The following is a 14,240-nucleotide window of genomic DNA, read 5'->3' as shown; positions in this document are numbered from 1 at the left end:
AAAAAAAAAAAAAAAAAAGAAATTGGGGAAATGCTTGAGTAGAGTAGCATCAGGACCTCTTTGCCAAAAGGAGGCAGTTTGTGGCCCAAAGTCCTCATTTAGAGATGACATATTACACATTTTTTGGTTATGGAAGAAACTGTTTAATCAGAAGAATGTGTTATGTAGATAGAATTACGTAACTGCATTAGCTTCAGGCACAACTGGATCCAGGTGCTTGTGAATTTGGTCAGGAATCTGTCTGTCTTAAGTCTTGGTTCTGCCTCCTCTGGGTTGGCTCTTCCATGTGGCTGACTGCAGGCTACCTGGAGCTCTAGGCAGACATCCTGCTGGCAGAGAGAGGGTGCCTCTTTCCCAATACAGTAGTTCAGCAAAAGTCCTGGAACCCACCCTGAAAATCAGGCTCTTAGCAGAGGAAGAATGAAATCTGGGCAAGCACAAACAATAGATGGTCACTGCAGTGTGGATGGAGGGGGCCAGAGATGGGAGTGACACACTGAGGGCACAGACTTGGACAAAGACAAACTTCTGGACTCTCCCAGTGTTGCCTCCTCACCCCTTGGATGGAAGGCTCTGTCCTTAGAGCCCCATGAGAACTGTTTTCCATCCCTAGAGATCTGGGAGGGGCAGTGTGGGAACATTGTGGTCCCATCACTGCTCACGATGCACCTGCCCGTGAAAGCACCTGAGAAAGAGGGATTCTTTTCCAACTCGCCTGTTTTCCAAGAAAAGGGTCTCTTTTGGGTCCTGGGGGCAGGGGAAGGGCAGAAGCTGAGACCTTGATAGGGTTGCATGACCCACCCAGAAATTCCATCAGTTTATTTTACAGGAGCCCCTGTCAGGGCTTTTGGAGCAGACCCCAGATGAGTCCGTCTAGGGCCTCCAAGCCCAGGCCCTCAACATTCCAGGATGCAAAATCTCTACTCTCAGCACTAGGGAGTGAGCAGGATGCTTCTGGAAATTGAGTGGACTCCATTGTCTGGTGCCATTTCCTGTCCATCCCACGCCTACCTGGGGTTGTAGGCTTAACTGTAGGTGTTGGGTAAGTCACCGTCTCACTCTGGTCTTTACTCTCCTGATCCTGATCCGTGAACTGGTGTAGTGGGTAGTAAACCCAATGCCCACAGGGGCCTTATTACATGGATTTCCTCACGGTCCCTGCTGCCAGCTAGACTCATCCCTTTCAGTGTGCAATTGGCCTCTCCTCAAACAGCCAGTGACCCCCCAGAGAACAGGTATCAGTCTTCCTCAGCCTTTGTGAGCTACACTTCTCACTGTGCAGCAATCTTTGGGATTCAAGTAGCTCTTTTGTAGAGGGTGTGTTCAATGACTCATGATAAGCCTGCAGGTGCCCACATGGCTGTGAGCCTCCAGGGGCAAAGCTGGCCATGGAGGCTCAGAGAGGGCTGGAAAGAACTTGCCCAGCTCACCACAGAGCCCAAGCTGGAATGAGAACACAAGCGTCATCTACGACCAGAATCATCCATGTCAACAGTCTTCTCACCCCCTTATATACAGATGAAGAAGTGGGGGAGGGGAGACTCAGGCTCTGAGCAGTCTCTTCTCCCAGCCTGGTCCCTCCGCCATAACCTGGGCAGGTCCCAGCTTGGCTCCCACAGCAGTGAAGGATATGCAGGGCCAGGCAGGGTGGCAGGGGGCTCTGGGAGTGGGGAGGGGTTTCAGTAGCCTAGGCAATGGCTAGGGTGGACAATCCAGTCTTTCTGCCCAGTGCCTGCCCTGCCATCCACCGCTGAGCTCCGGGCACCGAGGGCATGGCTGGACAGGACCAGCGGCCTGGGAAGAGGCCCTGCCCGCGCTGGACGCCTGCCCGAAAAGGATCGAAACCCACAGAAGCGGCCTCTCAGTCTCTAAGAGGCTTGGAGGAAGCGGGGAGATGCGAACCCCTATCTCCCAGTTGGCAACGCCGAGGTTGAGCAGGGGCCGGGCTGGGTGACCTGGGAGGAATTCTCTGCTCTGGGCGCGCCACGCAGTCCCGGGTGGGGCTGTCCCGTGTTAGCCCTTCCGTGCCCGCGACGCTCACCTGGCGGCCGTCCCGACCAGGTGTCTGCCCTAAGGGCTGAGCCCAGCCTGTCCCCGCCGCCCCTCCCTGCCTCCCGGCTCGAGCGGGCGCGGCGCATGTGACCCAGGGCTGGGCTCCCGGGAGTACGCGCTGACGCCGCGTCACCCCACTCCGTGCCGGGCGCCCATTGGCTGCGCCGGGCCCGCGGGGGCGGGGCTGGTCTGGCTCCGCGCCCCGGCTCCCCTGGGTCTCCAGCCGCTGCCCTGGCCCGCGCGTGTGGGGAGCCGGCCCGGCTCTCCGGCTGCCTCCAGCCCCAACAAAATCAGGGGCAGCAGTGCTGTGACGTCCTGAGCAAGTCGCTTCACCGCCCCGCTCCGCGTGCCTCAATTTACTCATCTGTAAAATGGGATGGTAACAGCCTCAACCGCCTGAGGCTGTCGAGAGGAGTGAATGGGTTTAAACAGCATTGAGCACCCTGCAAGCGCTCAGCGAGTAGACAGTGTGGAACCTGCCCGCCGGGGTCACCGTGGGCCAGGCTGGATCCCTGACCCGATAGACACACCAGTACAGAGGGGCTTGTGTCCACGTTCCTTGGGCATGCTCAACGCTCCCCAGCCAAGCGGGGCCCGAGGGTCTTGTTTGGAGGTCTCAGGATCTTTGAGGGGAGAAACCGCCAAGACAAGCATATTCCCCCTGAAAAATGGATCCCCTCTTCTGTTTTCCCCTACCCTCACCTTGAGGGTTGTCCCGGTAATTTCAGGCAAAATTCTACCCACCCCCACGTTGGACTGTGCCCCATGGGGGTTGGATTTTCTGGGGTGCAGGTCTCCTGTTGACCTTATCTTACCTTCTTTCCCTTTACCCTAACTCCTGCAGTTATGGAGTGAATATTTATTGAGCTATTCTATTTACATATGTGGTAACCCATTTAAAAAACGGTGAGGCGGGTTGGGTGCAGTGGCTCACGTCTGTAACCCGAGCCCTTTGGGAAGCCGAGGTGGGTAGATTACTGGAGGCCAGGAGTCTGAAACCAGTCTGGCCAACAAGACAAAACCCCATCTCTACTAAAAATACAAAAATTAGCCAGGCTCGGTAGTGCATGACTGTAATCCCATCTACTCAGGAGGCTGAGGGAAGAGAATTGCTTGAACCCGGGAGGCCGAGGTTGCAGTGAGCCGAGATTGTGCCACTGCACTCCAGCCTGGGAAACAGCGAGACTGTCACAAAAACAATAACAACAACAAAAACAAACAAACAAAAAACAGTGATAGCCAGGTGCAGTGACTCACACTTGCAATCCCAGCACTTTGGGGGGCCGAGGCAGGTGGATCACCTGAGCTCAGGAATTCAAGACCAGCCTGGCCAAAATGGTGAAACCCTGTCTCTACTAAAACTACAAAAATTAGCCTGGCATGGTGGCATGTGCCTGTAATCCCAGTTACTCAGGAGGCTGAGACAGGAGAATTGCTTGAACCCGGGAGGTGGAGGTTGCAGTGAGCCAAGATCATGCTGCTGCACTCCAGCCTGGGCAACAGAGCGAGACTTTGTCTCAAAACAAAAAACAAAACAAAACAAAAAACAGTGAGGCAGATCTGTTGTGATGATGACTCCAAAACACCCTCCCTGCCTCTGCAGAGTGACTGCAGGAAGGGTTACTCCCATTTTACAGATCCAGTAGCTGAGACTCAGAAGTGAGGTAAGTGGATCCAGGTCACGCAGCAAGCAGGTGAAAACCCAGATCACCTGCCTAGCTCTGAAGAAAATGGTATTTAGGCTTCACCCAGTACTTCCTATCCCACCCCCTCCCTGGGAAGGGTTGTTGAAATTTTCAGGGAAATCATCAGCTTCCTGCAGCCTCCAGAGTGTTGGTGGGGGTAGGGCACTGAGGAGAAGCCAGCTTTGTTCTCTGTGTTCTCCAGCAGTTGTTCATCTGGAGGGAGTGGGTCCTGGGTGCACCCTTGAGCAGAGCTACTTGGGGAGATGTGGTTTGGTGACCCCTATGACTTCTGGCTCCCCTATTCTGGGTAATTTTCCACTGCAGCCACTTCTGGGAGAGGAACAAAGGGAGCTGGATGTCCAGGCTGAGCCCCAGGGACTTGGGCTCTGTGGCTTCTCTCCCCCACACACCCCTTCTAAAATGCATCATGAATTTTACTCCTGCTTAGGGCATGGTCAGACAGGCTATATCTGGAGTCTGAGCAAGGCAGTCTGCAGGATGGCTTGACCCATGAAGGTCTGGGGTCGGGAAGGCCTGAGGCCCAGGCCCCTGATGAGTTTCCTGGGCTGCTCTCCACCAAGGGTGCTTCTCTCTGCTTGCATACCTCTGGGGACAGGGAGCTCACTGCCTTATCACATTCAGATACCTGAATGTTAATTGTGGTTTATTTCTACCCACCTCATTGGGACCCCTTCCCTCCTTCCTGCCCCACCTGGCTCTGTCCCTAGGCCACAGAACCAGGTTCGGTTTCCAGCCCTCTTCTCAACAGGGCTGCCTGCTCTTACCTAGTCCCAGTTTGTTATGATCCAGGGCAGCCTGGCTCTGATCTAAAGCACAGCCACCTCTTCCTTGTGGTCCCTATCCTGGCTGCTCCCGGGAACAAGTACCAAATCTGGGGTCAGACAGTCCTGGGGCCAGTCTTCCTTGGGTACTGGCTTCCTCCTTCAGGAGCTGCACTGGGTCCACTGGTATCCTATCCCTACAGCTGGATCTGGGAGGAAACCAAATGAAGACGATAGGAAATTCCAGCCTCTTTCTTTGGCCACTGCTCTCCTCAAGAGGCCAATCTTCTGTTTTTTTTGCAGAGAGGGGACAGGCTGATCTCACAGGTCATGCTCCCCTCCACATTGTCACTAGCCTCCCAGCCAACCAGTGAGGAAGCATCATTAGGCCAATGTTACAAATGAGGAAAACTGAGGCAGAGTGATGTGGCCTCAGGAAGGAGGGAAGGGGTCCCAATGAGGTGGGTAGAAATAAACCACAATTAACATTCAGGTATCTGAATGTGATAGGCAGTGAGCTCCCTGTCCCCAGAGGTATGCAAGCAGAGAGAAGCACCCTTGGTGGAGAGCAGCCTAGGAAACTCATCAGTTACATCTGGCCCAGCAGTTACATCACGCCTGCTCACAACACAGCAGGCCTGAGACCCCTATAACTTGGATCCTGCTCTGTCCTATGGTAAAGAGTCAAATCTAGGAAGTGAGGAAATGAGGTTTGGGATGGGCCCAGACCTGGGGCTTCCACTCAGCTCCCTTGCTTGGTGCTGGAGAAACAGAGGCCCAGAGAGGGGGCTTAGCTTGCCCGCGTTCCTGCAGTAGCCGGCCAGAAGGCGCTGCCATTGTGCGCGAGGCTGGATAAAATCAATGACTGGAGGGCGCTCTGGAGGAGGGGCCGGCTGAGGGGAGATTTGTGGCGCAGACGGGGGATCAGGGGTCCCCGGCTCTTTCAAGGTGGGGCGGGGCCGTCTCTCTGGGAGGGCGGGGCTTCCCCGAAAGGCCCCGCCTCCGCCTCGACCGCCCAGCGGAGCCGCGGCAGGGGGAACCCAGTTTCCGAGGAACTTTTCGCGGGCGCCGGGCCGCCTCCTAGGCCAGGGCAGGACACAAACGCGCGGAGCGGCGGCGGCAACTGCGAGCCGGGGCCGCGGCGGCGCTCCCTGGGAAGGACCGTACGAGGCGGCGGGCCCGGCGGGCCTCCCGGAGGAGGCGGCTGCGCCATGGACGAGCCGCCCTTCAGCGAGGCGGCTTTGGAGCAGGCACTGGGCGGGCCGTGCGATCTGGACGCGGCGCTGCTGACCGACATCGAAGGTGCGTCAGGGCGGGCAGGGCTCGAAGCCGCGCCGGGTGGCGCGAGTGGGGGGCGCGCAGGTGCCTCCCTGTCCTTTGTCTCCCCCACGGGCGCCAGCTCCGTGCTGTGCTCGCGCTGGACTTCCCCGCGTCTCTGAGCTGCGTGCCGTGCGCCTCGGTGTCCCGGGCCTAGCCGAGCCTCCCTGGTTCGCGCCCTAGCGTCTCCGGCCGCGCGCTAGGAGGTGAGGGCTCTTGGGCCGGGCCGGGGTCCCTTGGCGGCTCCGGGCCGGGACACGTGCGCCCCTACGCGTCCCAGGCCGGGTGCCACCCGACCGGTGACTCTCCAGCCCTGTGGTGGCCACGACTGGAGCTGGGGACCCGGGCGTCGCCGAAGCTCCGCCCCAGTCCCAGCCCCAGCCGTGACGTAATTGCGAGGTTACTCACGGTCATTCCCTCCGGCCTGAGAGTTCAGCTCAGCGTCGGAGCTCTTACGCATGCGCACTGGCGCTGCCTCGCGCCCTTCCCCCGCCTCTGGTCGGGTTCACCAGGTCTGCCACGGGAATCGCCTCCGCACTCATTCACTGACATCCACTGAATGCCAGGCCCCGTCTTAGGCACCGAGAGTTCACAGACAGACCTGGGCACCCCCTCTTTTCGGGAACGCAAAAATTCCCCAGGAAACCAAACCGGTATTTAGTTGCACCTTGGGTGGAGCGAGGCTGGGGGAGAGGGCAGGGCAGGGATGTGGCTACTTTGGGCACAGCGGTGAAGGACTTCTAAGCTGAGACCTGAGGGTCACCCCCAGGACCAGCAGGGAAAGATGTTTTCCAGGCCACGGCAAGGGAAGGGCAAAGGCCTCGAGGCAGGGCCTAAGTGTGAGGAGTTAGAGGCTTGCAAAGGAGTGAGGTCAGGGAGGAGGAGGACGCGAACCGACTTGTTCGGCCAGGGAAAGGGCGGAGCAGGACAGTGGCACCGGCTTCCATCTTTGGAGCACCACTCTGGCTGTGATGAGAAGGGGCCAACCGTGGCACCAAGTGCCAATTAGGAGGCCCGTTGCTTCCATTTTGTAGACAGAGCAAAAGGAAGCCCCTAGCAAACTGCCTCCGTGGTTTCTGTGCAGGAGTTTTAACAACACTGGCTAAGTTGCACTTGGTTGATAAGGAAACTGAGGCCAAGGTCGCAGGAACAAGATGCCTGGACTCACAGCCTGAATCGACATGTCCATGGAACCCGTGGCCACCCTGGGGTTGGCAAAACAGATACATCTATGCCACCCCCACTCCTGCCCTACTGCAGCCTTGCAGATCACCCAGCTGGTTGCCTGCCCCAGGAGCTTCCCAGCCCTTCCCCCTGGGGCTGGGCTAGGGGAGGACCCCAGAGGAGAGGCCCTGATTGTGAGGCTTTTCCAAAACAGCCTCCCCTATCCCTGGCACGAGGGGTTGTCCTTCACTGCTCTCTGGAGTGATGAACCCTGAAATCCCAAGCCCTAGGGACATCTGGCCCTAACTCAACTACCAGTTCCACATCCCTGGGCCCAGTGAGTGTAGTCCAAGAGGCAACGTGACCAAGCCAGGAGGACATGGGCTTTGGGGTCAGAGCTTGAACCTGGACACTCCTCATTTCCTTTGTCATCCTGCTCAAGCCCTCTCACCCTCTGAACCTTAGTTTCCACCTCCAGAAAAATGAGGAGGCAAACCCTCCCTTCATGGGCAAGTTGGACAACAAAATCGGGTCTGGGCCACAGGTCTGATACAGACCTTTCGTACTGACTCATAGATAAAAACATTGTCTCTCCAGACCCAAAGGCCAGGCATGGGCAGCCATGTGGCCCAAGGTCTAGTCTATGAGAGAGTGGGGGCAGCCCCTTCTCACTAGGCAAGCCTCAGCTTTACCCACTTCAGTAGAGGATTTTTCAGTTTTTATTCAGACTTCCTGTTTTTCTTCCCAATTACACATCTTTTTTTCAGTGTAGAAAAATTCGAAAGCGCAAGTGAGCAAAAAGAAGAAAAAATCTTTAGACCAGGGGTGGTGGCTCATGCCTAGAATCCCAGCACTTTGAGAAGTCGAGGCAAGAGGATGACTTGTGTGCGGGAGTTTGAGACCAGCCTGGGCAAGATGACAAAATCCTGTCTCTACAAAAATAAAAAATTAGCTGGATGTGGGTGACACGTGCCTATAGTCTCAGCTACTCTGGAGGCTGAAGTGGGAGGATTGCTTGAACCTGGATTTAGAGGCTGCAGTGAGCTATAACCGTGCCATTGCACTCAGCCTGGCTGACAGAGTGAGATTCTGTCTCAAAAAAAAAAAAAAAACTTTAAACCTATCACCCAGAGATAAGCCCTGCTAATTATGTGAAAGAGCTTTTCTTCTCTCTCTCTCTCTGTCTCTGTGTGTGTGTGTGTGTGTTTGGGGGATGGCTGCACACTCTTCATAGACTTTTTTTTTTTTTTTTTTTTTTGGAGACAGGGTCTCGCTCTTTTGCCTAGGCTGGAGTGCAGTGGCATGATCTCAGCTCACTGCAACCTCTGCCTGCCAGGTCCAAGAGATTCTCCAGCTCCCAGGTAGCTGGGATTACAGTCGTGCGCCATCACGCCTGGTTAATTTTTGTATTTTTAGTAGAGATGGGGTTTCACCATGTTGGCCAGGCTAGTCTCAAACTCCTGAGCTCAGGTTATCTGCCCACCTTGGCCTCTCAAAAGTGCTGGGATTACAGGAGTGAGCAACGATGTCCGGCCTTCATCAATTTTTTAAAACAACTTTATTGAGATATACTTTATGTATCACAAAATTTATCAATTTTAAGTATATCGTTCAATGATTTTTAGTTAACTTTCTGAGTTGTGTGACCATTACTAGCTGTAGAACATTTTTATCTCACAGTGAGATCCCTCATGCTTGTTTAGTCACTTCCCGTTCCTGCTCCCAGCCCCAGGCAGTTATGGATCTGGGTTTTTGTTTTGTTTTGTTTTTATTTGAGACGGAGTCTCGCTCTGTTGCCCAGGCTGGAGTGCAGTGGTGCGATCTCGGCTCACCACAAGCTCCACCTCCCAGATTCAAACAGTTCTCCTGCCTCAGCCTCCCGAGTAGCTGGGACTACAGGTGCCCGCCACCATGCCCAGTTAATTTTTTGTATTTTTAGTAGAGACGGGGTTTCACCATGTTAGCCAGGATGGTCTCAATCTCCTGACCTCGTGATCTGCCCACCTCGGCCTCCCAAAGTGCTGGGGTTACAGGCGTGAGCCACCGTGCCAGGCCAGATCTGCATTTTTGTTTTTTTTTTTGAGACGGAGTTTCGCTCCTGTTGCCCAGGCTGAAGTGCAATGGCGCAATCTCAGCTCACCGCAACCTCCGCCTCCCAGGTTCACACGATTCTCCTGCCTCAGCCTCCCCAGTAGCTGGGATTACAGGCACGTGCCACCACGCCCAGTTAATTTTGTATTTTTAGTAGAGACTGGGTTTCTCCATGTTGGTTAGGCTGATCTCGAACTCCCAACCTCAGATGATCTGCCCGCCTCGGCCTCCCAAAGTGCTGGGATTACAGGCATGAGCCACCGCACCTGGCCGGGATCTGCATTTTTATAAATTAAAATAGGGTCCATTGGTTCACAGCTGATTGGATTCTGCTTGGTTCCATGTCAACAGCCAGATGACAGTCAGGTTCCTTCATTTACCCACCTGATCCCCTGTCGATGGGCACCTAGGTTGTTCTATCTTTATAAACTCTGCTGCAGTGGACATTGAGGCCAGTCTTTGCCCAGATCCTCACTGTGTTCCTAGGATGAGGTCCTGGGAGGGGAATTGCTGGTTAGAGGTCAAGCCTGCTTTTGAAACTTCTTCTACCAGGTGTGGAGCTTAGCAGGTTTGATAAGGTCTGAAGATTTGGGGGGTGGAAATGCCAGGTCTCTTGAGAGACATGAGGGATAAGAGGGGGCCAGGGCAGCCTTGAGTGCCAGAGTGCAGAGCTAGGCTGGATGTGGGGATAGCCGGGGGTCAGAGCAGGGGCACGCCGAGCTTCAGCTCCCTCTGCTGCTCAGGTGGAGGATCGTAATGTGAACAGAAAACACTAATTGAGTACTTACTGTGCTCCAGACACTGTGTTGATGATCCCACTTAATCCCCTGACAACCCCAAGTAGGTAGACATATGATGAAGATGATGGCCTTGAGGACCAGAGAGGTTAAGTGACTTGCCTGAGATCACACAGCCAGATGATGGCAGAGCCAGGATTCAAACCCAGGCTGTGGGCTCCAGAGCCTAGCTCTTAAGCTCTTAATCACTGGGCTCCTAAGAATGGGGATGAGGCTGGGTGCGGTGGCTCAAGCCTGTAATCCCAGCACTTTGGGAGGCCGAGACGGGCGGATCGAGAAGTCAGGAGATCGAGACCATCCTGGCTAACACGGTGAAACACCATCTCTACTAAAAATACAAAAAAAATCCGCCGGCGTGGTGGCAGGTGCCTGTAGTCCCAGCTACTCGGGAGGCTGAGGCAGGAGAATGGTGTGAACCTGAGAGGCGGAGCTTGCAGTGAGCTGAGATCCAGCCACCGCACTCCAGCCTGGGCGACAGAGCGAGACTCCGTTTCACAAAGAAAAAAAAAAGAAAGAGGATGAGGGTTTCAGGGAGGCTGCTCCACATGGGGCTACTCTGGGGGCCTGGAAGTGGGTCACAGAGGGGTCAGAGGCTATGTGGCCACGTCCCATCCCAGTCTAGAGCAATGTTTGAGTCATCAGACTGGGAACCAGCCCTGGTGAACCAGCCAAGGGCCTTGGGCCCCAGCCGGTCCTGCCGCCTGCCATGGCCAAACTCTTGTCATGTGACTGGATTTGGGGATGGAGCTGCCTCCGTGAGTCCTTGCGTCTGTGGGTGAAGGCACTGCCCTGGCTGTAGAGTGCCCCTGGGTTTGAGTCCTGCCTCTGCACCGAGACCTCAGGTGAGCCTGTCTCGTCCTGCGCCTCAGAGTACCTTGCGGCAGTTGGGGGAGGGTGGATTGGGAGAGTGGCCCTGTACCTGTGTTGGGGATTATTATTAATCCTGTGGCAGTCTTCACCTCCCTGCTGAGGATTAATTTATCCGATTTTGCACAAGCTTATGAGTGCAGAAGAGGCAGATGGAAACAGAGTTCTGGCCGAGAGCCTGGAAGGGGGCCTCCGGGTCTCTTTCCTCTGCCTGGACCCCGTCATGTCTGGTCTTTGTCTGTCGGACCCCAGGTGTCTGCCAAGCCCGATCAGAGGCTGCTTCCCGGAAAGCCCTTCTGGGTGCCTCCGTGCCCTGAGTAGTGCGTTCTCAGAGTTCTCCCGCCCTGATGTCCCTCCCAGCATACCCAGCCCAGCCACGACAGGGCCTTGCTTCTAGTCATGTGTCTGGCTGTTTGCTGGGTCCAGGCCATCCCTGGTAGGGCACACTGGGGGCCCGCTCTCCCACACCATACCTCTCCCCAGGATATTTCACGCCCCACTTCTCTCCCTAGTCCCACCAAGCACTGGCACTCCTTAGAAAACACAGCTCTAGACTGGTCACTGCCCCAGCTCACAGCACTGAACTCCCCTGGTCTCCAACCATTCGTGGCTCCCCAGTGCTCCAAGATAAAGTTCCCTTGTCTCTGCCGGGCGCGGCGGCTCGCGCCTGTAATCCCAGCACTTTTGAGAGGCCGAGGCAGCGGATCACGAGGTCAGGAGATCGAGACCATCCTGGCTAGCATGATGAAACCCCGTCTCTGCTAAAAATACAAAAAACTAGCTGGGCGTGGTGGCGGGCGCCTGTAGTCCCAGCTACTCAGGAGGCTAAGGCAGGAGAATCGCGTGAACCCAGGAGGCGGAGCTTGCAGTGAACTGAGATCATACCACTGCACTCCAGCCTGGGCCACAGAGCAAGACTCTGATTCAAAAAAAAAAAAAAGTTCCCTTGTCTCAGCGTGGCATTCAAGACTTGCAAGGATTGCCAAATATGCCCCTCCTGTGATACTGCCCATTTATCCAGAACCCCCACCTCAGGCACAGCCTGCTCTGGTAAGGTGCCTCCTCTCCCTCATCCCCGTGTTGAGGGCCCCTCAGGGGTGGAGCGTGAGGGAGTCTCTCCTATCAGACATGTTCCCCTTCCCATGCCTCTTGGCATCCAGCTAACCCCAGGGTAGCAGAAAGCCCTCCCAGTGTGACCACGCGTTGCTGTGTCTCCTAGGGAAAGTGCCCTGCCCTCTCTGAACCGTGGGGGCCTCCCCTGAAAAGCAGGAGATGGAGGCTATAGGATTTGCTGGCTTTGAGCCCCCAGGGGTTCAGCCCTAATGCATCTGAAGGGACAGGGTTGGGGGGATGGAGAGGAGGGTGCTGGGAGCGGGTCCAAGGAGTCAGTGGGCAGGTGGCTGGGAGTTACCTTCTGCCCAACATTCACCTAGCTGGACACAAACATCCTGAGTGACCCGATCAGCTCCCGGCAGAAGTCACTGCCAGTAGAGGCCTGGGATCTGGACTTTGCTTGCTGACAAGTGGAGCCGAGGCTGGCCAGAGGAAGTGCCTCTGACCTTGTCTCCTAGCAGCCATGGGCCATGTGGACATGCCCTTTGACCCTGGGCACTGACAGTGTGTGACAGCCTGCACCATGTGTTCCACAGGGGCTGCTGTGTATGTCAGCGGTGAGGTGGGGAGAGCCTTAACTGGCTCAGGGGTGAAAGGACAGGGAGCCATTGAGACTGGCTCCAGGTGTGGGTCCCCTGCTGTGGGAGGTGGGACAGGGATAGGGGTCCATCCCCCTAGGGGGAATTTGTGGCCTACCCCAAACCCTGTTTGAGTTCCTTTCCTGACTCCCTGTCCCTGCAGCTGTCTCCCAGCAGGTCTTGCCTCTGCATGCTGCCCCTGCCAGGCTCTGGGGTCCCTGTGCTCCCTGCAGCTAGAAGGCTGGGATCAGGGGTCTTCACAAGCAGCCCTACTGTATGACCTTGGACAAGTCCAAGAACCTTCAGGTTCTTTTTTTTTTTTTTGAGATGGAGTCTTGCTGTATCACCCAGGCTAGAGTGCAGTGGTACGATCTTGGCTCACTGCAAGCTCCGTCTCCCAGGTTCATACCATTCTCCTGCCTCAGCCTCCCGAGTAGCTGGGACTACAGGTGCCCGCCACCAAGCCCGGCTAATTTTTTTGTATTTTTAGTAGAGACAGGGTTTCACCGTGTTAGCCAGGATGGTCTCCATCTCCTGACCTCAAGATCTGCCTGCCTCAGCCTCCCAAAGTGCTAGGATTACAGAAGTGAGCCACCGTGCCTGGCCCAGGTTCTTAACAATGTAAAGGGAACAGTACTAAAACCAGTTTCTTGGAATTACGGAGATCTGATGAGTGAAGGCTTAAGCAGTGCATGGCACATAGTAGGCCCTAACCAATGCCAGTTAGTGTTATCAGCATTTAGCCAGATGCAGTGGCTCACGCCATTAATCTTATTGACTTTAGAGGCTGAGGTTGGAGGATTGCTTGAGGCCGGAAGTTCAAGACTAGCCTGGGCAACATAGCAAGGCCCTGTCTCTAAAACAAACAAACAAACAAATCATCATTTAGAGCACTTAACCAGTACCTGGCACCCGACAGGTTTAGCTCAACAAATGTTAGCAGCAATTACCCAAGGAGCCTGTGCTGGAAGTTTCTAGGATGTACCAGGCTATGGTTCTAAGTTCTGAGCATGTACCATGTGGTGGTCTGGAGTTGGTGAGAGACAGGATGGGGCTGACTAGGCCAGTGGGGAACCCCCACCCGCCACGGGGAACAAGCACCCTATCCTTGGTTTCCATGGAAGATAATTGATGCCGGGCACAGTGGCTCACGCCTGTAATCCCAGCACTTTGGGAGACTGAGGCAGGAGGATCTCTTGAGTCCAGGAGTTCAAGAGCAGCCTGGGCAACATTGTGAGACCCAAACTAAAAAAATTAGCTTGGCATGGTGGAGCGTGCCTGTCGTCCCAGCTACTCAGCAGGCTGAGGCTAAGGCTGGAGGATTGCTTGAGCCCAGGAGGTCGAGGCTGCAGTGAGCCATGATCGTACCACTGCACTCCAGCCTGGGCAACATAGTGAGGCCCTGTCTCAAAACAAACAAACAAAAAGAACCTGCTGAGGAAGCAGTGTTTCTGGCTGGGGGAGGAGGGGCAGAGTGGCCATCTGGCCACAGATGGTGGTTTCTGTGCAAAACACATCAAAGCGGCCTTGGAAATGCGAGCGAAAGCACCTTCAAAGTTCTAGTCACAGCCTTGGGACTAAGCAAAGCCACCAAAAGTACATAAAAGACAATGACCATCACCCAGTGCCGGTGATGCTAGAAGGAAAGAGAATACATTGTAGGGGAGGTTGTAAAGGGCTTTATCTTTTCCAGACTGAAGCCTGGCAGCTCAAAAATGTCTTGCTGCCTTCATGTGAGCTTTAAAACAAGCTACAGAGAAACAACCCAAGAGGGAGAAATATATATATATATAT

General features: G+C 55.2%; 1 protein-coding gene across 3 annotated transcripts in view; it reads left to right on the top strand.

Moving 5' to 3' along the window:
• The first annotated feature begins 5,531 nt into the window (after positions 1 to 5,531).
• SREBF1 (sterol regulatory element binding transcription factor 1) overlaps positions 5,532 to 14,240 on the top strand; it is a 26,827-nt gene continuing 18,118 nt past the window's right edge. For 2 of the 3 annotated variants that reach the window (XM_023191761.2, XM_023191760.1), the window contains exon 1: positions 5,532 to 5,821. In XM_023191761.2, the coding sequence (XP_023047529.1) occupies positions 5,731 to 5,821 (91 nt within the window). In that variant the 5' untranslated portion in view covers positions 5,532 to 5,730. The remainder of the gene's footprint in view (positions 5,822 to 14,240) is intronic. The other variant, XM_026448091.1, reaches the window with a different exon arrangement.

The sequence above is a fragment of the Piliocolobus tephrosceles genome, chromosome 16 (genome assembly GCF_002776525.5).
Source record: "Piliocolobus tephrosceles isolate RC106 chromosome 16, ASM277652v3, whole genome shotgun sequence".
NCBI lineage: Eukaryota > Metazoa > Chordata > Mammalia > Primates > Cercopithecidae > Piliocolobus > Piliocolobus tephrosceles.
Note: the sequence above shows the minus strand (reverse complement) of the source record. Positions and strands in the feature narration are given on the sequence as shown.